This window comes from Oryzias latipes, chromosome 12 (assembly GCF_002234675.1).
Source record: "Oryzias latipes chromosome 12, ASM223467v1".
Classification (NCBI taxonomy): Eukaryota; Metazoa; Chordata; class Actinopteri; order Beloniformes; family Adrianichthyidae; genus Oryzias; species Oryzias latipes.
This window is the reverse complement of record NC_019870.2, coordinates 9,975,686-10,000,507: the sequence shown is the minus strand read 5'-3', so window position 1 is coordinate 10,000,507 and position 24,822 is coordinate 9,975,686. Positions and strand designations below refer to the sequence as shown.

The window sequence follows — 24,822 nt, the reverse complement described above, 5'->3', positions numbered from 1 at the left end:
TGTGAAATTACCTGGCAGTTCTCCTGTCCTTGAAGTCCTTAAAGGCATCAAATATAATGGGATTATTATTGTGTAGATGTAGTAGGATTGGTTTAGGCAGGTACAAAGGTTTCTAATGCACTAACTGGGTAAAAGAAATGTAAATAAAACTCTATTCATCTACACATCTTTTTCCACCCTTAAAAAAAAAAATCAGCTTGAATTAGAGAGATGTATTTCCTTGCACAATTCTAAACTGCAATGCAACAATATGGAATATGATATTTTGCATTATTTAACCACCAAAAATACACATTGATTGCCAGTAAAATGTCAAGTATACATCTCTGATGTTATAAAATGGCATGCTTTTTTTGATCATGCTTTTGATCATCCTCCAAGGCAGCGGTGACACTGAAGGGGTTAATCTGAAGATTTGGGGCTCCCAATGGACCTGAGGGTAAAACTGAGGGCTGTGGCGACACAAAGAAAAATACAGGCATAGTGCTGCTGTGTGTGCAGTCTACTACATTTCATTAATTGGTTTTTCTTTTAATAAAAGTAGAAGCTTACCTTAATCTCCAAAACAAGAAATACTTTGGAACAGGAAAAAAAAACGTGTTTCTACTTCTATATATTTACTACTCTACTTTGCACTTTAATCATGCCTTTTAAAGATTGAAGACATTAAATGTTCATTATCTAGACAACGATATGAACAGAGGAGTTCAATTGTTTGTTGGAGCTCCTTTATGACTCAGTCCCCCTTCATCTCCCTTCTGACCTGAGCTATATGGAGGCTTTGTCAGCTAAATTATAAATAGTATTATATACAAAGTTATGTTGCAAAACAAAACTTCAAATGGCTGTCCTCCATCACCTCCTTCTCATTAGAGGAGGACGCCCAAGAGAGAGCATAAACATTTTTAGAAATTTTCACGAAAATAAATCTATTGTGATGCTGAGCTTTACTTTAAATGTTTCTCTTAATGAATACCCCTTGTCTGCATCCTCCCCGGTTGCTTCCATCTCATATCTTTGAGTGGAAATGCTTCACTGAAACCCTCTTATACCCAACATGAATGGAGGCAGCGTGACGTCATGTGACTCTGGAAGGGGTGGGGAGCAACCTCAGCTTCCTCTCCTGCACTGAATCTGTCAGAGTGCAGGGAGACAGGAGGCGCCGCAAAGGGGCCTTTTGTCATATAAGCATATATACTCAATCAAAACAGCCCGTGAAGTGAATAAAATGCTTTTTAGAGCTTTGATGGGTTAACCTGATGTGGTTCTGTGCATGATGATGCAGACTTAGCCTTTCCTGCAGCATTGCTGGTTTCCTTCATAGGTCTCCAAGATGAATCAAGGACTGGTAGCAGGCATTACAGAGTCAGGCTGTCTGCAGTTTTCCAGGTAGGTTATAAAATATTCGATTTTGTCTGCCAGTTTTACATTTGCATACTCTACTACAAAGTACTGGGTATGGGTTAGCACTGTTTAGTTATTTTTTGTGTGACAAAGAAAGCAGAACATTTAGCTGCAGAGCATTTAGCAACTGCAGAAAATCCTCATATTTCTCCTGCTTATGTCAGGTTTCTCAGGTATTTCAAGGATATGGTGTTGGCAGCAAATCCATGCAGTGTTGTTGCCCCTGAAAATTCTGGAATTGGGTTTCCAAAGTTTGCCACACCTACATCCTAAACAGAAAAGAATACAGCTTTAATCCCATATCACTCTTGTCTATTTCCTCTTCCTTCATGTGCTCCCTATCTCCCCCACCTCCCCTGTCTTCGTCTCCCTCCCTTTCTCTCCTCTTCCTCTGCACCAGCTGCTGCTCCTGAGCCAGAGTGGAGAGTCCCCTCACCCCGCTGCAAAGACACAAACAAAAGGCCTGGTTTGCCTGCTGAACACTGCCCCCTGTCTCCATCCGTCCCTTCATGTACGACCATAGTGACGGCGGAAGGGCTTTCTGGACAGAACAAGGCCTGGACTGGGACTAGAAAAAAAAAAATCTGGGACTAAAAGGGGGAGGTGGTGGGAGGAGGAAGATGGAGGCCGGGATGTTTGGGGCTGTTAAAGGCAGGTGCTGAGGCCTTTGAAAGGAAGACCTTTTCCCCCTCCCTGATTATCTCACAGAATGGAAAAATCTGACAAGGGTATGCCATATTTATCTCTCTATATGCATGAGGGTGCATGTTTCTGTTGATGTGTGTCTCTGTAGAGGTTTAGGTAGAGGCAAGGTGGCATGTGGGTAATCTGGGGAAGGAAATGCACAAATAGTCTGTCTTTGATCAGACTTGTGTCCCTTGTGTTTGCATGCCTGGTTTGTGTCACAGCTTTAATGTTCACATAAAAGTTTTCATATAGGGGAGGCTATAATCATACAGGGGGTAAAGGCACACGTGCAAGGGGGTTGACAAAAAGGCCAAGGAATCAAACTAAGCCTTACTTTGCACTAAACTAGTTACTTTTGGTCTCATCACCAGAACAATTTCAAGTCATTTTGTTTAAATTGTGTTTCATGGCACATTCTTTTCATGCTTCTTCTTTTTTTTCTTCTTACTAGAATCAATCAAACTCATGTTAATCTACCTTTTAGCGAGATTTTTATGGTATACCTTCAAATCTCCCACTCGTCCGTGACAAAATATCGTTATTTTCTTAAATGACGATGTGCTCCTGCTTCAGCAAAAATGTAGCTGTGCTTCCTGAGAAGTGGGAAACACTGCTTCTTCCTGTGGCCATGCTGCAGCAAAAGCCTTTATGCTGGATGACCGGAACCAGCTGAAACCGGTTTCAGGCAGACTGAGGGCTGACAGGAACAATGCCGACTCTGTGCTCCGCAGGGATACGACCGATAGCCTAGACTGCAGCCCTCCATGGCTCAGGCTGTAGCCGCCACAGCCAGATAGCCTCTGAGGTGCTCTGAGGCTCCGCTTTTAGCGAGGGGAGCAAGGAGGTGAAACGAGGGCAGGAGGGATGTGGCTGTCTGGGAGTCTACAATTCCTTAGTCTGCCTCACACACATAAACATACACAAACAAACACACACACACAAGGAGCATGTTTTATCTCTGTTTGAACTGTTTATCCTTGTGCAAGTGGCACAGAAAATGACTAAAGTCAGCTTTTACCAGGAGCACCACCACCAGATCCCTGGATGTAACTTGACCCTATATTCTGGGCCTTTTCCCGGTTGGGAAGCTTTTTTTTTTTTTTCTTTCTTTCTTGCAGGGTGGGGTGGAAGGCTATTGTGGGTTAGCAGCATTGTGACTCTGTTGCAGGATGGAAGGAAAGAAAGAAGGTTTTGCTAGAGGCTGGAGAGGGAAAGAAGCAAGAGGGTGAGGAGTTGCTGAATTGCTTGCATGTCTCCATCTTTATTTTTCATACACTTTTCTTTAAATTCGCATCTCCTAAACACAAAGTGTAGCTTTCAGGTGGTAACTGTGCATGTGCATCAAACTGTGGTTGTCCAGAGGCTTTCTGTGTTGTGTGAGTGTCATATTTTTCTGCATTAAACCTTCATTTACCCCCCTCCATCAGCCTGTCATGGCTGTGACCGTCGTTCTTTCCACCAGGCCTCTCGCTGCAGCTTCACACAGCTCAGCAGCCATTTTTTTCCCCCCACCGTCACTGCATTTGTTGCCTGCCCTCCCCCCTTCATAACTATTCTGTCTCCTTCTACCATTATGAATATCTTATGATTATAAAACACCAGTCCTCCGGATTAATTAGGAGCTTTTGTGTTTCAATATATACTGATACTGCTTTATATGTGGCAGAGGTGGTTGTCATGCAGTTAAACCAGGAAGGAGCACTAGTTCATTTGGAAAAATAGAGGCTGAGCAGCAACACAGATGTGACTAAACTGAAAGAACATACTATGTAAGTCAAGACCTCAATTACCTGCTAAATGCAGCAACAGTAAAAAAAAGTAATTTCTTCTATTCTTGAATGTAAAATATTTAAATAAAAAGCATGAGGCATGCTTGACTGATATAAAGGAAAATAAACTACTAGTTTGCTTTTCATATTCATGTAATATTGTTACATGTATCATAAAATCATCAGCAGAGAATGTAAATGCAGTGATAGATTAATTAGTTTTATTTCTGTAGATTGAGTCGATCATTGTTGCGGTTACATAATGTGCTTTAACAGTTTGGATGGTGGAGGACATGTATAAAGAAAATTAATCATAAATTTGTATTTTTCAAGTATCTTTTCAAATTATTTTGAATAAGGAATAAGGACCAGATAAAAGATTGATGTTTGAAAAAGCCTGTGGTTGTGACAGGTGCTACAGCCAGCGGACCACAAGCCCCCTGCTCTGCTTCATTCTGATGGATCCACTTGCAGACAACTAGATCTATGAACATCTTTGTTTTCCTGGGCTGAGCTGGAATCGGGCTCAAAACTGTACAGCTGGATAGCTCTGATATCGAGTGCCATTTTTGTCGCACTGGTAATATTAACTTGAGGTTGTGAGGGGTTGTAAGCTAGCAGGAAAGATTGTAAACAAAGGGATAATGGGAAATGAGTCTAGGCAATTCAGAGGCGAATTTACACTACTGGTCTGCAGAAACAGTGTCCTAGAAAACAACTTTTTTTTTCTTCCTTTTAGCTAAAAACGGCATAAAAATCAATAAAAGACCACTGGGAATGCTTTTAAAATAGATCAAAAGAGGTTGGTAGTAGGACCTTAAAGATGTAGAAATGTTATGGTGTCGTGAAAGTAATAAGTTAATGGATAGCAAAAAGGTTCAACAAAGGCCTTGCATTTTTTGAGTACTTACACACCACCATAGAAAAGCAGAATCAGCTTGAATGGGAAAAACAGTACTTTATTTTTGTTTATTTTCACACTGCGCTCTTGAGGGTGGACCAAACTTCCTGGAAACATCTTGCTGTTAAAACAGCTGCTCGTTTCCTGCCAGTGTTTTGAGAACTAAAAAAAAAAAAAAAAACAAGTCATAGAAAATTAACTAAAAAAATTAAACTAGTCCTCTGATAACTAAAAAAAATTAAAATAGGCCTCTGATTATTACACACTGATACATGCCTTTATCTTTAAACCACACCAAATGTATTAAGACATTAATGGTTTTTTAAGTACATTTATCCTACGAGCCATTATTAAAGTCCCATGCTGATCATTTTTTGATCTTCTCTAAAAGCGTATCCAGTGGTCTTTTAATTATGATTATACAGTATTTAGCTAAAATCTAATGACCTGTCGTTTGCTAGGACATAGTTTCTGCAGAGCAGCTGGAGTTTATTAGAAAATTGCCTCTGAATTGTGGGCAAAATGTTGCAGCAGAGCACGCCCATCCCCCATTCCCCTCTCTGTTGCTAAGAGCTTGCTGTTTACTCTCTCTCCTGCTAGCTTACAGTCCCTCATACGCCACAAATATGATTTTTTTTTCTTTTATTTATTTATTTTTTATTTTAAACTTGTCCTTTCCAACAGCTGAGCAGACAGATGAGAGCTTAAAGCCTCTTGTGTTGGACAGATTTTACTGTTACAATAGGGGTTTTGAAACATTTGATACACTAGGTGTATATTTAAATAAACCTCTTTTGTAATTTATGCTAAACTTTATTCATCTTACTCATATCTGTAACAGTCTTTTGTTGGTCTGGAAAAGGAAAAAGAAAAGAAGAGAAGAAGAGAGAGGGATGCCTGGGGGGGTGGGCATCGGGGGCATATGCATTCGGACCGACCCATGTGAAATATCTCATTTATGATTAATTCATTTTTTTTGTAAATGTCCTTTTTTCGTCAGCTCCTGATTCACAAATATTTGAATCAAGAAATACTTACAAATGCAATTTTAACCTGGATTTTCTTATTATTTGTCCATTACAAGATATATTACACAAGAACACATTAAAAACACCAAAAACAGCTCGTCTTTAATTTTTTTTATCTGATAAGTGGATAGTGCTTTCAGCACTTCCTTTTTGGTCCACTGTGTGCATTCACCTTGTTGTTGAACCACACCACTTGGAGTTCACTTGGATTTCTTCCTTTAAAAACAAAGACAGCTTGCATTTAGAAGTTATTTGATTGCTCACATAAGCTTTTCCAAAGCAGAAAGTCTAAAGAAAAAAATTCTGTGGACCTGGCGGAGAAAATGCCTTTAGCAAGATTAATTTTCTGTTAAAAATTGCTATCCATCAAAGTAGTTTTTTTTGTCATGCTTTACATTTTCTATGACAATATAAAACAGGAATATAGGAATACAGGAATATAAAATTGGAACATTTTTCCTGATTAAATGAAGCCCAAGAAAGAAAAAGTCAAGAAATAGTTAAAATATATTTGCAGGCACATTTGTTAAAAACTTAAAAGAGAATAACTACTTACCAGTTCTAAAATGTTTTTTTTTCCGCACAGCTGACCACTGATTAGAAAAAGGAACATGGGAGATATGAAGACGCCGGACTTTGATGACCTGTTGGCGGCTTTTGACATCCCCGACATGGTGGATCCCAAAGTCGCCATTGAATCTGGCCACCAAGACGATCAGGACGGACATCCCAAGCAACCCAGTGGTGCAGTGATGGCCAGTGAAGATGAGGCCCACAACTCCTCGAATGCACATGATGGGGGGGTTAGTGTCATTGTGAAGAACGTACGAAACAAGGACACCACTGAGTGCGATGGATCCAGAACAGGGAGGAATGGACATTTCAACTCCCAAACACGTTCTGTGGGCAATGGACTTCATAATGGTTATGTTCCAGGACCTGCTTCGCATTACACTAAGAATGGACTGAAACCCTCAAGGGAGCAAGGACCTAAAGCTAATCGCCTTTCTTCCACTTTTAATCAGTTCAGCCCGATTTCCAGTGTAGAAGAGTTTGATGATGATGAAAAGATTGAGGTGGATGACCTGACGGACAAGCCGGGAGCTTGTGCTTTGAAAACAGAGGACCAAAATTACAAATCCTTAGTGGATAGCACCTCCAAGCCAAAAGCAAACAAAGCTGAACAGCCTGATCAAAACAACAATGTAACTGCCAGAGGGTCTAAATCCAAGGACGATTCTCAGTCACTTCTAGGTGGAGAAAACCTCCGAAGTGCTGTTAAGCCTCAGACTCAAGAGTGTCAAGATGCTAGAGAATCATCAGGACTCGATGGATCCAGCATCCCAAAGGTCAAAACCAAATTCTCCTCAAAACTTTCTTCTTGTATTGCTGCCATAGCTGCACTCAGTGCCAAAAAGGCTACTACAGAAGACTGCAACACTTTGAATTCTCCTGCAACTCAGCAAGAACCTGCCCAGATGAAAAATCCCAAACCAACAGAAAGACTACAAGAGCATAAGTCAGGTCTAGAGTTGGCTAAGAAGCCACTTCCAAAACAGCCTGATAGCCCCTCTAGTGTCACCAGTGAGGACAGCTGCAAAGGCTCCCCTTCCTCAAACACAGACAGCACCCCAGTGATCCCAAAGGTCAGGATAAGAACAGTCAAAACCTCATCCGGGCAGATCAAGCGCACAGTCACCAGAGTTCTCCCAGAACTTGATCCTGAAAGTCTGAAAAGAGGAGAGGAAAACTCCTGCGTTATACCATCCACTGGTGCTGTCTTCTCATCACCAACAAGGCCTTCTCTTCCAACCACAGTGAAAGCCTCAAGTGGAGGCTCTTCAATTGAAATAACAAAGCAGATGACGATAAAGCCTGTGGGAACAGCTTTTCTGCCGGTTTCAGCTGTTAAAACAGCTGGATCACAAGTTATAAACCTTAAACTAGCCAACAACACCACCGTCAAAGCCACAGTGATCCCTGCAGCTTCCATGCAAAGTGCAAGCAGCGCTATCTTGAAAGCTGCTAATGCTATCCAGCAGCAGACTGTTATGGTACCTGCTTCGAGTCTGGCAAATGCCAAACTTGTGCCAAAGACGGTCCATCTTGGTAACATCAGTCTTTTGTCTCAGACTGTGTCTTCTGCCTCCTCTGATCTTCCAAAGGTCCTTTTCTCTAAATCAAATCAGCAACAACAAACGCAGCAAGTCAAACAACAGGCATGCATTAATGGCCAGGTCTCAAAGAAAGTCTCCAGGGTTCAGGTGTTCACAAGTTCTCAGAGCTCTGTTGTGGATGCTTTCAATAAGGTTCTGAGTAGCATAAATCCTGTTCCAATGTATGTCCCAAACTTATCTCCACCAACCTTGGCTTGTATCTCTCTACCCTCACGAGGCTATAAGTGTCTGGAGTGTGGAGACTCATTTGCTCTGGAGAAGAGCCTGACACAGCACTACGAGCGACGCAGTGTGCGAATTGAGGTCACCTGCAACCACTGTGGCAAAAACCTGGTTTTCTTCAACAAATGTAGCCTCTTGTCTCACGCCAGAAGCCACAAGGACAAAGGGGTTGTCATGCAGTGCTCACACCTAATCCTAAAACCTATCCCTGCAGACCAGATGATCAGCACGCTGAGTTTGTCAAGATCACCCGCAGCCATTTCCTCCTCTTCCTCTCCCTCAAATCCACAAACGTCCGACAGTCAAATCCAAGGGAAGGTGGCTGCTGGTGACAACCAAGCTGCTGTGATTTCAGCTCCATGCAGTGGGCCTTCAGTGGCAGCCATGCCCTTGGAGGACGATGCATCAAAGCTGTACATGCACAACCTAAAATGCTTGGAGTGTAATGAAATATTCCAGGATGACAACTCTCTGGCAATGCACTATCAAGTGTCAGAGTCCAACAGTCAGGTAAGAGTGGAAATTACTCTACTTTGAAAACACTTGAAAGTAAAAGCTTTTTTTTTTTTCATGTAAGCTTTTATTGTGTAATCATCGTATTTTTTGGGATAAAAATAAAAATGTACTTTAGTGCACAAAGAATAAGATTACCCAAAATAAACCTTTTTTTTTTGTTGGCCTAAAGTTATTATGGCGAACATTTCTGCATAGGTTCTCATTCGTCCAAGTTGAAAAAGTTCAAAAAAAGCAAATGGACTTGGTTCATCTTTTATTACTAAAGAGGAAGGCTTTCTCAGTTCTGAAATAAAAGGATAAGTGATATGACCCTATGGAGTGTCCATCCATCCATTTTCTTAACCCGCCGTATCCCTTTCGGGGTCACGAGGTCACTGGAGATTGACTGCTATAGGGCAAAGGCAGGGTACACTATAGACAGGTCGCCAGCCTGCCGCAGAGAATGGTTTGTGTTTAAGAAAATATTTGTTCTTCTTCCTATTAATAATAATCATTAATAAAAGATTAACCAAGTGCAGTTCATTGCTTTTTTTATCGCCTACTTTCATTGTGATGATTCTGAGTGGCGACTTAAGCATGACTGATAAATGAAACAGAAACATGAAGCCTTTAAGTCTTTTGATCATTTTTACAATACTAAATGACCTAATAAAACATGATTTGCTATACATTTCTTCCCCAATATAACATTTTCTGAAAGTTATTTTTAATTTAGCTGTTTTATTTAACAATAAGATGTAACAGGTTTTCCTATGACAAAATGACTTTTTTTCCCTTTATTTTTTAATTAGAAAACATGCTCCATTTGCCAAATGCTTCTTCCGAATCAGTGCAGCTTTTTGTCACACCAGCGAATCCACCAGCACAAATCTCCTTACATCTGCCCTGAGTGTGGCGCAAGCTGTCGCTCCCTGCACCTCCAGTCTCACGTCACCAAGAACTGCTTGCATTACACCCGCCGAGTTGGCTACCGGTGAGTCCACCTCACCCAAAAACCTTAACAGCAAAAGCAAGGAATTCCAAGATCTATTCCAATGCTTAAGAGTATTTATTTACTAAAATTGAGATGTTCTATCGTAAAATGTATCACACTTAAATGTTTTTTTGCCTCAATTTTCCTGCAAGGTACCACTTAAAATGTCATTTTAATTATAGTTATTTAGCTTTGATATTATATTTGCTTCAACATGCCAGTCCCATTTCATTGCAGCATCCTGCATGAAGAGGCAAATGAGAAAAAATACAGTCCATTTTTGTTCTGAATCACTCAAAATATCAATCTTTAAAGCTCACATCCTTTCAGAGGTTCTTGCAAATGCATCTAACTATTTTGCAGCAATCTTAATGAAACAGTGAAAGGAGGTTTGTAACTTCAAGGTGGGGCTGACATATTTATTTGCTAAGATCATTAAAACAAAGACATGCAGATAACACATTTTTAAACATTTTTTCAATCATTTGTTGTTTTTTTAAATAAAACCCTTTTTTTTATCTTGCACTTTTCCTTTATTAAAAAAATCCATATTGCATGAACAGAATATCTGAAATTAATTTATCACTGACGTTTTTGCAAACTTAGACTTATCTTTTAGAGAGATAACAGGATTTTTTTATCGATAATTTCCTAAAATGTACTTCTTAAAGTGACTTGTGGTCTATTTTCTAACATTTCTAGGATTTCTAAGCCTGTCTTTATGCTTTTCCTCCCTAGCTGTGTCCACTGTAGCGTGATCTTCGCTGATGTTGCCACTCTCAAGTCCCACATCCAGAACAGTCACTGTGAGATCTTCTACAAATGTCCTCTCTGCCCAATGGCCTTTAAGTCTGCACCTGGAACCCACTCACATGCATACACTCAGCATCCCGGAGTGAAGGCAGGGGAGCCCAAGTAGGTCTTTATTTGCAACTGGGTTCTTATTAACAGATAAAAATGGACTTACATCATGACTCAACCAGCTGGTTTCATCTAAGCCCACTGGTGTAAACTAATACCAATGTCTAATTTCTTTTTGTGTCAAAATTCAACCCTTGTTTCCAATCAATAGGCGGATTTGAAAACTTTAGACACGGTAGCTTTACTTGGATTTGTTTTTCCACACGTTTGCCTTTTACATTCAAGCAGCTGGTCTTTACATGCTGCTTTCACTTTGCACATGCAGCTTTTGAAAAAAAAAAAGTAACAATGATAACATTCTGATTTTGTCTGTAAAACATATGACTCTTTTATTTTTTTGTCCTCCAGAGTGATCTATAAATGTTCCATGTGTGACACGGTGTTCACGCTGCAGTCTTTGCTCTACGCACACTTCGACCAGCATGTCATCAACCACAAAGTGTCCGTGTTCAAATGCCCGGACTGCTCAATACACTACGCTCAAAAGCAGCTCATGCTGGATCACATCAAGGTGAGCTTCAAGAAAGTGCTTCAGAGCACTCAAAACTCTTTTCTTGAAATTTAAAGTTGATTTGGTCATGCCGGAAATTGAAATTCCCCCTATGAATGCTGATTTCAGTCCACCCATGGAACCCTGAAGACCGTTGAGGGTCCTCCAAACCTGGGCATCAACCTCCCTCTCGGCATCAAGCCCACTAATTCCAACAGCAACAACCCCCATCCTAACAAGAAAGATGGAAGCCCTGGCAACAGTCAAGACAAAAGAGAAAAGAAGTCTTCAGCTTCACTGATGAGGAAGACCAGCATCAAATGTACAGCAGATATGAGAAGCCCTCTCAGCCCGGGATACACATGTGGAGAGTGCAAGAGTCTTTTCAACTCCAGGGAGCTCTTTCTGACACACATGAGGCGGGAGCATGGCAAGGTGAAAGTCTGACCCTGATATCATGATAAAAACTTAGAATTGATCAGACAATATTTGTTTCATGAAAAATAAAACTCTGGTTAGAAGTCTAAGGATAAAAAACAAAGCTGTGTTACTGTTCTTGCATCTGTCATGGCACAGATGCAAGAAAATGCATATTAAGATTCCTTTTTTGTTGCTGTCTTGACTTCCAGATAATGAAAAAACATCCATGCAGACAGTGTGACAAGTCTTTCAGCTCTTCTCACAGCCTCTGCAGACACAATCGGCTCAAACACAAGGGACTGCGAAAGGTCTACACCTGCCCGTGAGTGCACACGCTCAGAAAATATCCATCAACCCTGAGTCACATTCAATATAAGACAAATGAATCGCAGCATAAAGTCTCACAAACATAGATCAAAGTATGTAGATTTGTAAGACAATTATAATAAAAATCATTTTGTAATAATTAGTAATTTTTTAATCTTTCACAGGCATTGTCCAGCTCTGAGCCAGCCGTTCACTAAAAGAGTGTTGCTGGATCAACACATTCAGCTGATGCACACAGTGAAACACCAGGAAGAAAACAGCAATAAAGCGGAGGCTGAACCTGACAAAGACATGGTATTCTATCACAATTTCATTCAATCAGGAACTTTTTTTTATGGAAAAAATGATGGCAAAACTAAAAATAGCATTGCAAAAAATAAAACTTGTTAGTTTGAAAAAAACAAAAGCAATAAAAAATGAAATCCCTGAAAAAAAATCTTGTTGCTCCAAATCTGTTTTTGTGGGTTTTAGTGCTTTAAAAATAGATTTTTTTCTGTTTTTTCTTGTTTATCTTGTGTTTTGCATCCCAGCACTAACTGTTAACTGTTTTCTTTCTCAGAAGAAAAGCCCAAAACGGAAGTCTGAGGAGGATAAGGGGTCTCCAGGCTTGACCTCCAGGGACTCTGGGTTGAAGCCACTGAAGAGGCTAAAGGTGAACATCATCAAACTTCACAAATGTGCCGTCTGCAGCTTCACCACGGAGGACATCGCTGCTTTCCACAAACACATACCCCAGCACAAGTCGGATGGCTCCTCGTATCAGTGTCAAGAGTGCGGCTTGTGCTACACATCCAGCCGCTCGCTGGCCCGACATCTCTTCATCGTCCATCGATTGAAGGAGCCGCAGGGTCTGGGCCGGTACAGCGGACGGGGCAAAGAGGATGAAGAGAGTCAAAGAGAAAACCAGCTAGATGTTGCAAATGAGAACAAAGACGGGACACCAAATACGAAATGTAAAGTGTGCGGCAAGATGTTTGAAACGGAGGGGCACCTGAATACTCACATGAGGACACATGGGATGGCCTTCATCAAATCAAAGACACTGAGTGCAGCAGAAAAATGACTTTATACATTCCAAAACTACAACAAACATATGGGTCACTGTGCTGTAAATATATTAGATGTGTACAACAAAGTGTGTGCAAAAAAAGTCCATATAAAAGGTCCTTCAAATGTCTTTAAGCTCAGTAAACAGATGGGTTTTGTACAGATAGAAATGTTTCTATAGACTATGAGTGGAGCTTTTTGTAAAAGAGCACATTTGTTTTATTTCCAACGACGTACTCTCACTGAAACTATTGTCATAATAGGTTTAATCCTTCTACAGTGGGCAGTAATCGCTAAGTTACAGTGCTGCTAATGTCGAGTGAATGTCTACTTGAAGTAGAAATATAGATGCATCAATGTGGAGGAGGTTCAAGTTTCGACACTTTCCATTTGGGATTCAAACGCTACAATTTTACAGAATGATTCCCTGAGAATTCCTCTTGAAATACCAGAATAAAATTCCTGCAATAATCAACAAAAAAAAGCAAATTAAAAAAAAAATCAAAACATCTCTTGACAATCCGTGCAGCGTTGAAAGTTCCCTTATATCAAAATCATCTGCAAATGTTCATAGATGATCGTGTCGCTGTGTCTTTAAACAAGAAGCATATGGGCCAACATTTTTAAAACATGTCTTTTCTTTCTTTTTTTTTTTTAACAAATGTATTGTCATTGTCTTAATATACTGTAAATGGCAGCTGTTTTTTAAATTACAAACCACAACAAAAGTTTATGTAAGTTAATGTTCAAGAAACAAGGACAAAAAGCACTTGACTATGATTTAGTGAATATTAACAAATGTTTTTACTAAAGCAGAGTAATAATACAAATATAGATGATCACGTTCAGAACCAACAATAACCTTTTCATTTGTATTCAACTTATATCTTTGTCTTTTTAGACTCACTGGTGCAGTTTTGAAAGAGAGTAAAATGCAATGAAAATTCTTTGAATGTAAAATTTGGCTGTGAAGCTGAACTATTCACAGTTGAAATAAAGATGTGGTTTTCCATTGCTGTTGCTAAGAAACTTTGTGTTTGCATTTTATTTTTATTTTTTTCCCTTCCACCATGTCTACAAAGCCCAGCGCGGTAAAACAGCATGTGTGAAGCAATCTGTGAAGTGTCTCTGTCAGAATGTGTCTTGCTGCTGGCTATATTCTATTTTATTATTTTTATAGCATTTCTGACATTTGTGTACAAAGTTGTTTTTATTGTCAATAAAGGGTGAAACATGTCAGAAGTGATGTCTGCTGCACACACGGCATCAGCTCCTCCGTGTTTCCAAATCTTTTTTTGTTTGTCTGTTATGTTCTTTTTGCTATCAGTCATTGATTAATTACATTTTTAAACCACAAAACTCAATACAAGTTTCAAACTTATATAATATTTAGTTCTTTCACACTATTTTTAGCTATAAAAATAGTGAAGAAATAGTGAAATATCCTGTTTTTGTGTGGCCAAACTGTTTTTTTAATAGTCATATTGCAATAAATCATTCAAAGTAAAAAGGTCTGCAAGGACGATGTTGACCCCAAAACATGAATGCAATTGCAACTTCAATGGACAAAAACATACAAAACCTGTTTGTAAAACTAAAAAACAAGTTTTTTGTACTAAAAAGCAAAAAAATGAGGAAGAAAGATTAGGCCTAAAGTAATCTTTATACAAAACTCAAGTACTTAACCCCTTGTGCTATCTTAGATGACCCCACCCTCACATTGACGTGTTCTCCCTACCATGACAAAGGTGGATAAAGGTGGAAAGATCTCATGTAATTCATGGACACCAGTGACGGTCACAAATCATTGAAGAAAAAAGGTTCAGAGCACTGTCTAGTCTAGTGGGTCTAGATGACCCAACTCCCACTGTTAAAGTGCCTAGGAAAACACAAGGGTTACAATGTCACTCCTCTCAGGTCACTGTTCTCTGTCCTGAACTCAAGAAAATATCTTAGAGAACGTCTCCCTCTAGTGGTCACATGGATGAGGAGCACGTCGCATTTTGGAAAGTAAAATATCCGTGCTGATGTTAGTATGCTGCATGCTTTTTTCAAAAAGTGTAATATTGAAATGTAAAAACAAATTGGTAAAATCCAAACTAAAACAACCTATTCTTAAATGTTTAACAAAAAATAAAAGAAAATAACGTTTTTTTTATTATCTGTGTACTTTTTGGGGTTGTTTTAGGGAGGAAGATGACCAATAATAAACCTTTTAATTTTCTACTTTCTAAAGACAAACATCGTTTTTGTGTCATTTTATAAGCAAACAAAACCATTTAAAGTATGAAAGTTAGAGAACTCGTGTAAGACTTGTGTTTGTTTGTTGTCATTTTTACTGCCTTTAGCTCAAGTCTTTTTCTTTTTTATTCAACTAAATTCCCTTTCGATGCTGCCAACACGTAATGTTGAATTTCACATGAGGGGAACCTGAGGGACAGCTCTTCAGTGCTGCTGAGGAGAATGGATTTCATGCTAGTTCCTGTCTGATGCAGTGTCCTTTTCTGCTATTTAAGCTCTGCTTCCACCAAAAAGAGGCAATCGGTCCTGAAATGGCCCCTGGCTGGGTTGTAGTCCTTCTGTTAGTGAGGAGCGCTGTCACACAGGAAGAAGCTTTCGTCCTGTCAAAAAGATGCATGAAGGACACCGGCACCTTTCTCTGGGAAATTCAGCAGGACAAGCCAAAGGAATATGCTGTTTGGAGTAAGTGTTTGCATCTTTTTCCTGCAGCGCAGCATCGTATAATAATTGTTTTACTGCAGGACTGCTAAGTATCTATCATGTTGTCTTGTGTTGCCAACTCCAGTCAAGTCCAGGAATGCATTCAGACACGTTTGCTTAGAAGTTTAATAAAATTATTTGCATATTTCATTCCAGAGAAAAAAAATACATTTTTGTGAGCACTTTTTAAAAGAGCAGGTCTTTTTTTAAAGGAGACTGCATACCTATTCTGTCTTTTCAGCGCATGGCCAGCAGTTCTTCAGAAAACGTAAAGACCCAAAATATGCTTAATAATTCTGGAAAAGCTGCTGCTGCTTAAAAAAAAAGTGAAGTAGGTGAAAATTTGAAACAGCTTTTGGAAAAAGTGCTATTTGTCCAGAGATCTGTTATCATAAGTTTGTAAATGTGGTTTAAAGTAAGTGCCTGAAAAGAAAGTATATTTAAGAATTACAAGTTGAGCTCAAAACAAAACATTAATTTTTGCGTTTTTTCATTTGACAATTTTTTAAATTTCTTTTTCAGAAATATTAATTTAAATGCAGCATATTGTTTAAAACCATGGCTATCTAGAGTAGAGTTTAGAGACAACAAGCTTAAAACTGCAAGGAACAAGAAGTTTTTGATTGTTGAGTGATAAATCAGACTTTTTGACCCAAAAGTCCTAATTATATTCTTGTGATAACAATTCCTGTTTGACTTAGCGGCTTTTCTTTTCATTTAGTGTCATTAATTTTCATTGTCTTGTTCCTCAACAGTGTATGATTCATTTGGAAAGATGGGCAGTAATGTTGAAGCAGGCAATGTCAACCAGCCCGGCGCGCCGCAGCAGTGCCGCTCTGCGGTTGGGCCCACCTTTTCTGGGAAATACTGCCAGGTGTTCTTGAGGCAGGTAACTAAAATCAATGGGGGGGAAAACCGACAGTATAATGAATGGATGTCAGGTGACAGATTTACTGTTGTAGGGGGCTGTCCAGTACTTTGTGGGCATTTGTGTTCCTGACTCCTGTGGAGAAGAAGATGTTAAAACACTGGTGATGCAAAGTCAGTTGATTTAAATGGTTCCCAAATGATTCCACTGTTATTTACATGATAAGATCACTGTATTTTACTCTTTTTTTCTTCGTAAACAGGTAAACTTCAAATTCATGAAAAATCCATGGTTCCGCCTCTATCACCGATCCTCAACAATCAGTCCGCCCAGGAGATGATCATGACTCACTGTTCATCTGACAGAAACGCTCCTGATGCGTCTGATATCACCTGTCTGTCAGTATCCTTCATCCCTCTTTGACTCTAATTCAACATGACCTTTGTGGTAACTCTGTGACACAGGCCAGGAACAACAGCAAACATTTTTAAAGAATCTAACTTTATTAGATTTACTTAATTTAGGCAGCCTCAATTGCCGGCTTTGAAGGGACAGAGTGTTATTAACATTGATTGCTTGATTATGTATTATAAGATGACATTACAGAAACTAATTTATATATTGGGTAAATTTCTCCTTGTGGGGATTAATAATGTTTTTTTTTTCTATTCTATTCTAATATATTAAAAAAAATAATATATATTATTAACATGTTTCTATCATGGTCCCATGTAATGCAAAAAACTTTAGCTGAATCCAAAATGATCTAACAGACAGACAGCTGTTGGAACCGTCACACAGCAAGCAGTTGAGGTGTAGAATCAATCTCAATCCAAAAAACGATTGAAAAACTGAGATTAGTAAACAAGAGGTGAAAGCCACAAAATGCCAAACTGTTATTTGAGCTAACAAAAGAATTAAAACTTAATAATAAAGATCTTCATGGATTTAAAATTGTTGTACAAAGACAAAAAAAGGTTTTGAAATCAGACAAGAAGGCATATAGTAAGTGGGTTTCTTTTGGCTATGAATTACCGGTACTCTATTTGTCATACAGTGGATGCATATCTAGTGGTTACTTTTCTAACTGATTTTTTTTTCAAACAGAAAAACCAATGGCCCTTCTCATTGTGTCCTTTTTCTTTCTTCTGCGTCTGTTTTTAACGTTCTTGAATTGATTTTGGTTTTAAAGTTAACATAGCTTATAAACTCATTCATAGAAACATTTAACCCAAAAAATAAAAAGAATAAAAACAAAAAAAAAGTTTTCCGCAGCACATAGACATGAATGCAGTCTAATCTTGCTTCATAGCTTGACTTCAGTTTTTTCCTCCAAATAAAAACTTTTTTTTTCAATGCGGTAGTGCACAATAAAGGACATACTGTCTTTTGGGTAGTCCAGCGATATATAATTGTTGATTCAAACGAAACTTAAAAACTTTTTAGATGTCAGGACAAAAATAAACCCCTACTAGTTATTGTGCGTTCTCATTCTTCTTTATCATTGATGATTTAAGGATTCTTTCCTGTTTATTGTTGCACCTTTTTTGGGGATAAACTTAAATGGAATTGTGCCTTTACAAAAAGAAATAAAAAAAATATTGAGCTAAGACTTATCAATTAGTTCCTATCTATATCTAAGATGATGTAAAGTCATAATCTATCAGTCCAAAGAATGTCTAACTATAAAGGTTGATTTGTGGAATGTGTTTCTAAAAAAGGAAATTACTATGATCTCAACAGTAAGTATCAATTTAGTTTCTATTTTTTTTTTTTTTGTCGATGTGTCAACTGTTTGTATATCTCATTGTGGTAAAACCACACTGCATGAGTAGACAGAATACTTTCATATTCCTTTTCTCCGCAGATTTGTGTGCTGCATGATGATCGCTGTTCCTCTCGCTGCCACCTTGTTCACAGCACTACGAAAGATGGAGCAAAGTAATAAAGTCAACACTCCTGTGGACGTTTCCTCTTCAAACAGCCTCAACTTTTATGGAACCATGATGACCAACGGCACCACTCACAGTGAGATGAATGGCAGAACAACAGAACAGAACTGTATGTGTAATTGAAAATAGACAGCACAACTGTGTTTCTGTTCAGAACCGTTCCTTACTGAGCATCTTCTTTTTCAGACAGCACCCCCTCTGTACTGTGTTTTCCTCAAAGTTGTGTTCACGGGTGCCTTCAGGCTTTTTCTCTGCAGACTACCAGCCAGAGCATCTTCAACAGCTCCTCATCCTCCACACATGGAGGCTACTCCTCTCTGAATGGCATCCGTGTTCTCAGCCTGCTGTGGATCATATGTGGCCATTCTGCACAGTTTCCTGTCATTAATAACCTGGGTATGGCTGAAGAATAGGAACTAGTGTTCTGATTTACTCACACGTTCTCTCACAGAGCTGTTTTTTTCTATAGATAACTACAAAACATGGAGAAGAACAGTTGAAAGCAGTTCGGTTTATGTCTTAACCATCAGTGGACCTGTTTTTCTGGCTGTGGACTCATTCTTACTGCTGGGGTAAGTCAAAAACTGGATTTGTAGTTGCGTTCAGCTCTAGTTCTAAATGAGAAACCTGAGGGTTTTTGTGTTTTCAGCGGTCTGCTTAGTGCCAGGTCCCTGCTGAGCTCCATTGACAAAGCTGAAGACAAGCTAAGTGCAAGTTTGGTTGCAAAATATCTCTTTAAAAGAATAAAGAGGTGGCTTTTATTTTTATTTTTTTCAGTCAACCAAAAATATTTTTGCTTTAAATTGAAATCAAAAACGGTTAACTTTTCCTTCTGTCCTTGTTGGCTGCAGGGTTCAGCCCCTGCATGTGTTTACTATGTGTCTAACCATCAGCCTAATCTCCCTGGTGCCGTGGGGACCTTACTGGTTCCCATTCATAGACACAATGATGGATTGTAAGTCATACTGGTGGGCAAATTTACTGTTGATCAGCAATCTCATCCCAGTTCATGATATAGTACGTTTTTTCTCTAAAAGCTACTTAAATTTAAAGCTATCAAGTGCTTTTTTTTTAAACATTTTGAGTTCCCTCTTTTTCATAGTGCATTCCGTGGACATGGTATCTATCTCTAGACTTCCAGTGCTACACCACCACTCCTCTGCTAGTCTTCTTTTACAGACTGTATGTTCTATGCCTCACTAAAATTCTGCTCCACTTTTATTCAGGCAAATACATCAAATCTTTTCTGTCTCGTTTTTTTTTCAGCAACAAACGTGTGTTTGCAATCGTGGCTGGAAGCCTTCTGCTGTTGACCACTGTGGCGAGTGCAGTTGTGACTGCGCTCCTCAGGCTTCCAGTCTTTCAACCATCCACAATGTGAGACTCGACGATTGTCATCTGGTTACCACTGCGCAGAAGATACACGTCTAAAGTATAAAGTGGACATGTGTTTGTTTTTCCAGGACTTCAGAAAACTATGTTTTGTATTATTATGTAAAACCCTACACTAGATATGGACCATTCCTGATAGGAATCATGACCGGAATTCACCTGAGAACAAAGAAAAAACTGCTGTTGAGGCAAAAGGTGAGATTATTCACCTCCCTTTCAGAATGTGTCTTTCTTTACAGATGAAATGTCTGTAAGCCATTTAGATCTTCTTATTAAATCATTTTTAACTACATATATCATTGGAAAGGTTAAAATGATTAAATAAATATGACTTAGTGATCACTTTTCGTTACCGAAAACAAAATCTGATTTTTTTTATTTGATTAGCTTTGATTCGATTCGATTCGATTCGATTCGAGGGTTGGTTTGGTTTGGTTTGGTTCAATTATTTTAATCACTGATTGTTGATAATACAGCAAAAACAAATCACATAGAAATATCAAACTCACTACAAAAATAATGTAAATATAAAAAGAAGATAACTGTAATTACATTTTTAAGAATGCATTTTTACAATGATACATACAATTGACACCTTGGTCACATTACGTTCATTAAATATGATTAACGAAAGTCAAGCAGAGTTTAATTTGTTGCTTGAAAAGGAAGGGGAACTTATATAAACTTTGATAATTCCAGCCCTACTTTCATGTGATACCTTTTTTTTTTAAAGCTTCTTGTTTTGCAGTTTTACTGAGTTTACAGACAGACATGGCAGTTCAAGTCCTTTCTATCATTTAAGTGTGATTGTAGATTAAATTGGGTAGCCATTGCTCTTGGAATAGGTTGATGTTTTTGGTTTATTCAGAACACCTTGAAAGGGTAGCAAATGAGAACAGAAGACTGGAAGGCCATTGCAAATAAAAGGATCAAAAATACATGTTTCAAACTTTTTTTTTAGTTTGTTATTGTTATCAATACCGAGTAATAATTTGAAGGTCTCAAGATTTCATTGAAAAATATTACTTTTGTTATTTCCACAATGCATAAAGAATTTTGTATTGATGACTTCCTAATCGTTTTCAATAATGACACAAATATTGACTTGAACATTTTTGCTTAGTGTTCTGCTGACGTTAGTTTCTTTGTGGTATCAAAAATTCAATTGCTAAAAATATTTTCTATCCATTTAATTGGGCACTTTTTTGTTATTTTTAATAAATGAATTTTTTAATGAGCACACTGTTTCTCTGTGGATTTAGTGGCAGGCAGCACTTGGTTGGTTCTGCTGCCTATCAGTGATGGCGCTGTTGGTGGGATTGGCCTACATTCTCAGGGAGACCCCAGCGTACCCCTCTTTGCCCCATGCCCTGTATCAGGCTTTGCATAGACCGCTCTGGGCGCTGTGTGTCAGCTGGATTATTTTGGCCTGTGAGGAGGGGTATGGAGGTAAGAGGGAACGCCCCCCCCCCCCCCCCCCCCGCCCAAAAAAAAGAGCATTAACTTTTTTTTCTCTTACAATTCATTTTGTTTTTTCAGGTTTTATCACAAACCTGCTGTCTCTGAAATTCTGGGTTCCTCTCTCCAACATCAGCTTTGCCTGCTATTTGGTACATCCCATTTTCATCATTCTTTACAGCGGCTTGCAGGAAACCCCAATCCACTACACAGATATGAATTTTGTAAGTAACCTGCAGATCATTTGAATCGGTTAGTTCAAAAGGGGCCCAAGTCCAAGAGGTTTGTTTTTCCAGGAAATGATTTTAATTGCATAGCTTAAAGGGAGGCTACACCAAATGATTAAAACTTTACCCAGATTTAGCACCAGTTCATAGCTTACAAATGTTATAATATGAAGCACCTCGCTTTTATAATTTCAGAGGACTAGCAAACTAAAGTCTCTGGACTTGGGCCTTTCTTGAATTAAACAGGGGCGCTGCCATATTGGATAACTAGTGCTGCCATCTATGGGATAGAGCAAAACCCATGCAAGAGAGGCCCAAATCCAGGAATTTTGCACTTAATGCATTTTAAATGTCAAGCATAGTCAATACATTTCAACGGATTTGGGACTTTTTTGCACATAATCAAATAGCTTTTCCCTTGAAGACTATAGAACATATAATATCTCTATTTTGAAAAATTGTGGATTTGGGCCCCTTTTGAACTAACCGATTCATTTTTTTAAAGCTACTTTGTAAAGTTTCTCTTGTGATTTTTGAACCCTTGTGTCTTGTCTTCCAGATGTATCTGTTTTTTGGCCACCTTGTGCTGACGCTGGCTCTGAGCTATGTCCTCTCTCTGTTGGTTGAGAAACCTTATCTCCTCTTGAAAGGGGGGAACCTTTAGAGTGCTGCATTTTGATTTAGTCCTCCAATCTAATTCTTTTCCTTTCTTTCATTAAAACCTGCTTTTGTAGACTGCAAAGTTGTTTCATTTTTAGGCTTATTTTCCAGATTAAAGGCACTGCACTTGTTGTTATCTTGAATGGCATAATTTTCAGGGATTTCCAATATGACAGGAACCTGTAATACAATTGACTAATCATTCTTGAAATCCAATAATCATGAACAGTCTCCATCTAGGTTAGATTCCATCTTAAAAGCTGTGGCTATGTTATTTTTGTTGTGATCATAAAACACATAGAGTCAACTTTACATAAGGAGTTCCTCAGGGTCTGATTTTGGGGCCTCCGTTGATCAGCCTGTACATGCTACTTTTTAATCAGCGCATTTAAGCCAGGAATCTTTCATAGATCAGTAGATGAGCTCATTGGGCCATATCTGCAGATGCTTTGAGCAATTCTTGTTTTGTTTTGACTGTAAAAGATCACAAGAACTTTTTTCCATTCAATTTTACATTTTGTCAAACAGTCATGAAAATATATATACATTTTTTTTTTCAAATGAAAAAGTTTAAATTAAAATGTAGTTTGCAGTTTCAAAGCTGAAAAATTCCCAGAGAAGACTGGTGAGAGTGATGTTCAGGATCAGGAACAGTGTTTTCAAATACAGGTTTGAATAAAGACACACATCAATATACATCATACAAATGTTTGATCATGCTCTTGCAGTGAAATTTTTTTTTATTATTTCATTTCAGTGATGACACAATGAGAAAATAAGACTCTGTGCTAAAAGGTTCAATTATCACACTGAATCCATGCACCTCCAGAATCCCCATTGTTGTGACGCACACTTGTATTGACCACTCAATCTTGTCCTGGGAGTTTTGGAACAGGAGCTTTGCTAAGCTAATCTGTGTAACAACATGGAGTAAAAATACACTTGCCTGGGTAAGATAATACTCCTCTCTCCATGACCACAAGACTTCATGAGGCCACCTCCGCTCTGAAATCTTGCTTCACGTTTCTGGAATGTGGAGCACCGTTTACATTCTCAACAACACCCCGAACTTTTTTCTTTTTCCTGGTTTTTAAGAGCATTTCTGTTTATTCTACACTTCTGAAATAACCGATTTTGGTTAACAGATATGATCAAACACTTATATTTAGTAAGCCTTAAATCTATAAACAGCAAACATGCTAAAATTTGTAAAATTAGTATCCTATAAAATGTCATAAAGCCTCTCTCATATCCTGCAGGAGCTGCATCATAAATAGTCAGCTTGATGACTGAATGTAATTATCAGAAATGATCACTAGGTGAGCTCCTTCTTGTCAGTTTATTTGTTTTTGTTTAAATAACAGACTTTTATCAGCCTTTTATAACAAAATCCTCTTTAATACACCAAAATTCCAATAATTAACAATTGGTTGACTGTTAACACGGCATCAGACAAACGGCAGCAGGTGTGTGGACACAGGTGTTCGGTGGAAACATTTCAAGACTCAGAACAGCTTTCACATGTATGTCCCACTGGTTTGTTTTCCTCTTCTAAAGGGATCCATTTACAAGGTTTGTGCGAAACTTTATCAGCATACTAACTTTTATCAAACCATAAAGATACATTTTGGAGCTGTAGTTAGTTTTTTTTTTTTAGCTATATGGGGAGACTATAGGTGCATTTTTGCAGTCTGGTTCTTCTTTGTCTCAGCTATTATCCAATTCATAGGCCAGAATTAGGTGAGGGAGCTGAAAGTGACCAAGCACTTGGTTGAATGCAGTTTTTAGTTGCTGTTTTCTTATATTATATTTATATTCCCTAACGATCTGAGGCTTTCATCGATCTTCTTTTTTTCTTTCTCTATAACATTGTTTCCCAATCCTGGTTAACGGGAAACACTGTCCTGCATTTTTTTAACCCTACCCTGCACAGACACACCTGCCTCTAATGACTGTCATCATCAGGCCTCTACAGAGCTGGTTGGTGAGCTGAATCAGGTGTGCTTAATCCTTGTGCTATCCTAGGCACTTTTACATTGGGAGTTGGGTCATCTTGACCCCACTAGACAGCGCGCTGTACTTTTTTCTTCAATGATTTGTGAACATCACTGGTTTCCAGGGATTACATGAAATCCTCTCCACCTTTATCCACCTTTGTCATGGTAGGGAGAACACGTCTATATAAGGGTGGGGTCATAGGATAGCACAAGGGATAAAGGCTATGAATATGAATAGACTGAACATTTATTGCAAATTTGTGGATTAAGTTGAAATGCTTCTAAAAAGCAAGAATAGATGAAATGAGTCTGATTGATCAACACTAAATTAGACTAAATTGGATTGCACCCCTTAGCAAAAAGTAATATATTTAAGGTATTTATTTACAGGTATGATTAGTGGCTTGTGGCTTGTCTTCTAGTTTATACTAGAAGTAAGGCAGTATACCCGAAGTTTACTTTTACATACTATATATATAGTTTTAAATAAAAATTTCCAATTTAGTCTGAAGAATCATTCAGTTATATACCCTTCCTACAATACAGGTACATGGTCTATAGTAGACTTGCTATACTTATACTCAAGTATACATAAAATAAACTGCAGGTGTGATACTTTTTGCTAAAGGACATAAAGTTGACAAAATTACATTGGCTATTGACAT

The 24,822-nt window shown here is 38.5% G+C and overlaps 2 protein-coding genes across 5 annotated transcripts; both read left to right on the top strand.

The window, feature by feature from the left end:
• Window positions 1–1,178: 1,178 nt before the first annotated feature.
• znf532 (zinc finger protein 532) lies at window positions 1,179–14,176 on the top strand. Of its 4 annotated transcripts, none has more exons than XM_023960905.1 (11): window positions 1,179–1,389; window positions 1,805–2,132; window positions 3,260–3,316; window positions 6,376–8,698; window positions 9,556–9,677; window positions 10,416–10,592; window positions 10,947–11,109; window positions 11,218–11,523; window positions 11,718–11,830; window positions 12,000–12,129; window positions 12,395–14,176. In XM_023960905.1, exons 4-11 carry the CDS (start codon window positions 6,401–6,403, stop codon window positions 12,896–12,898), a joined length of 3,813 nt encoding a protein of 1,270 aa, XP_023816673.1. In that variant the 5' UTR covers window positions 1,179–1,389; window positions 1,805–2,132; window positions 3,260–3,316; window positions 6,376–6,400; the 3' UTR covers window positions 12,899–14,176. The 4 variants fall into 4 exon arrangements, with proteins under 4 accessions (XP_023816673.1, XP_020563258.1, XP_011479980.1 ...); XM_020707599.2 differs by having other exon boundaries at window positions 1,180–1,389; window positions 9,496–9,677; XM_011481678.3 differs by lacking the exon at window positions 3,260–3,316 and having other exon boundaries at window positions 1,180–1,389; window positions 9,496–9,677.
• A 1,139-nt stretch (window positions 14,177–15,315) lies between these two features.
• LOC101166812 (O-acyltransferase like protein-like) lies at window positions 15,316–22,242 on the top strand. Its single transcript, XM_011481675.3, has 15 exons — window positions 15,316–15,585; window positions 16,359–16,492; window positions 16,566–16,644; window positions 16,734–16,869; window positions 18,339–18,532; window positions 18,610–18,819; window positions 18,893–18,995; window positions 19,073–19,174; window positions 19,275–19,440; window positions 19,526–19,605; window positions 19,690–19,800; window positions 19,887–20,010; window positions 21,078–21,264; window positions 21,355–21,497; window positions 22,060–22,242. Exons 1-15 carry the CDS (start codon window positions 15,372–15,374, stop codon window positions 22,162–22,164), a joined length of 2,088 nt encoding a protein of 695 aa, XP_011479977.2. The 5' UTR covers window positions 15,316–15,371; the 3' UTR covers window positions 22,165–22,242.
• The last annotated feature ends 2,580 nt before the right edge of the window (window positions 22,243–24,822 follow it).

Bases quoted from the DNA above. Each gene is read 5' to 3' on its own strand.
- znf532 (XM_011481678.3), top strand. From the start codon at position 6,401: ATGGGAGATATGAAGACGCCGGACTTTGATGACCTGTTGGCGGCTTTT. The intron at 8,699-9,495 runs GTAAGAGTGGAA...TTTTTTAATTAG, and splicing joins TGTCAGAGTCCAACAGTCAG to AAAACATGCTCCATTTGCCA. The intron at 11,110-11,217 runs GTGAGCTTCAAG...TGCTGATTTCAG, and splicing joins TCATGCTGGATCACATCAAG to TCCACCCATGGAACCCTGAA.
- LOC101166812 (XM_011481675.3), top strand. From the start codon at position 15,372: ATGCAGTGTCCTTTTCTGCTATTTAAGCTCTGCTTCCACCAAAAAGAG. The intron at 19,175-19,274 runs GTGGCTTTTATT...TGTTGGCTGCAG, and splicing joins CTCTTTAAAAGAATAAAGAG to GGTTCAGCCCCTGCATGTGT. The intron at 21,265-21,354 runs GTAAGAGGGAAC...TTGTTTTTTCAG, and splicing joins CTGTGAGGAGGGGTATGGAG to GTTTTATCACAAACCTGCTG.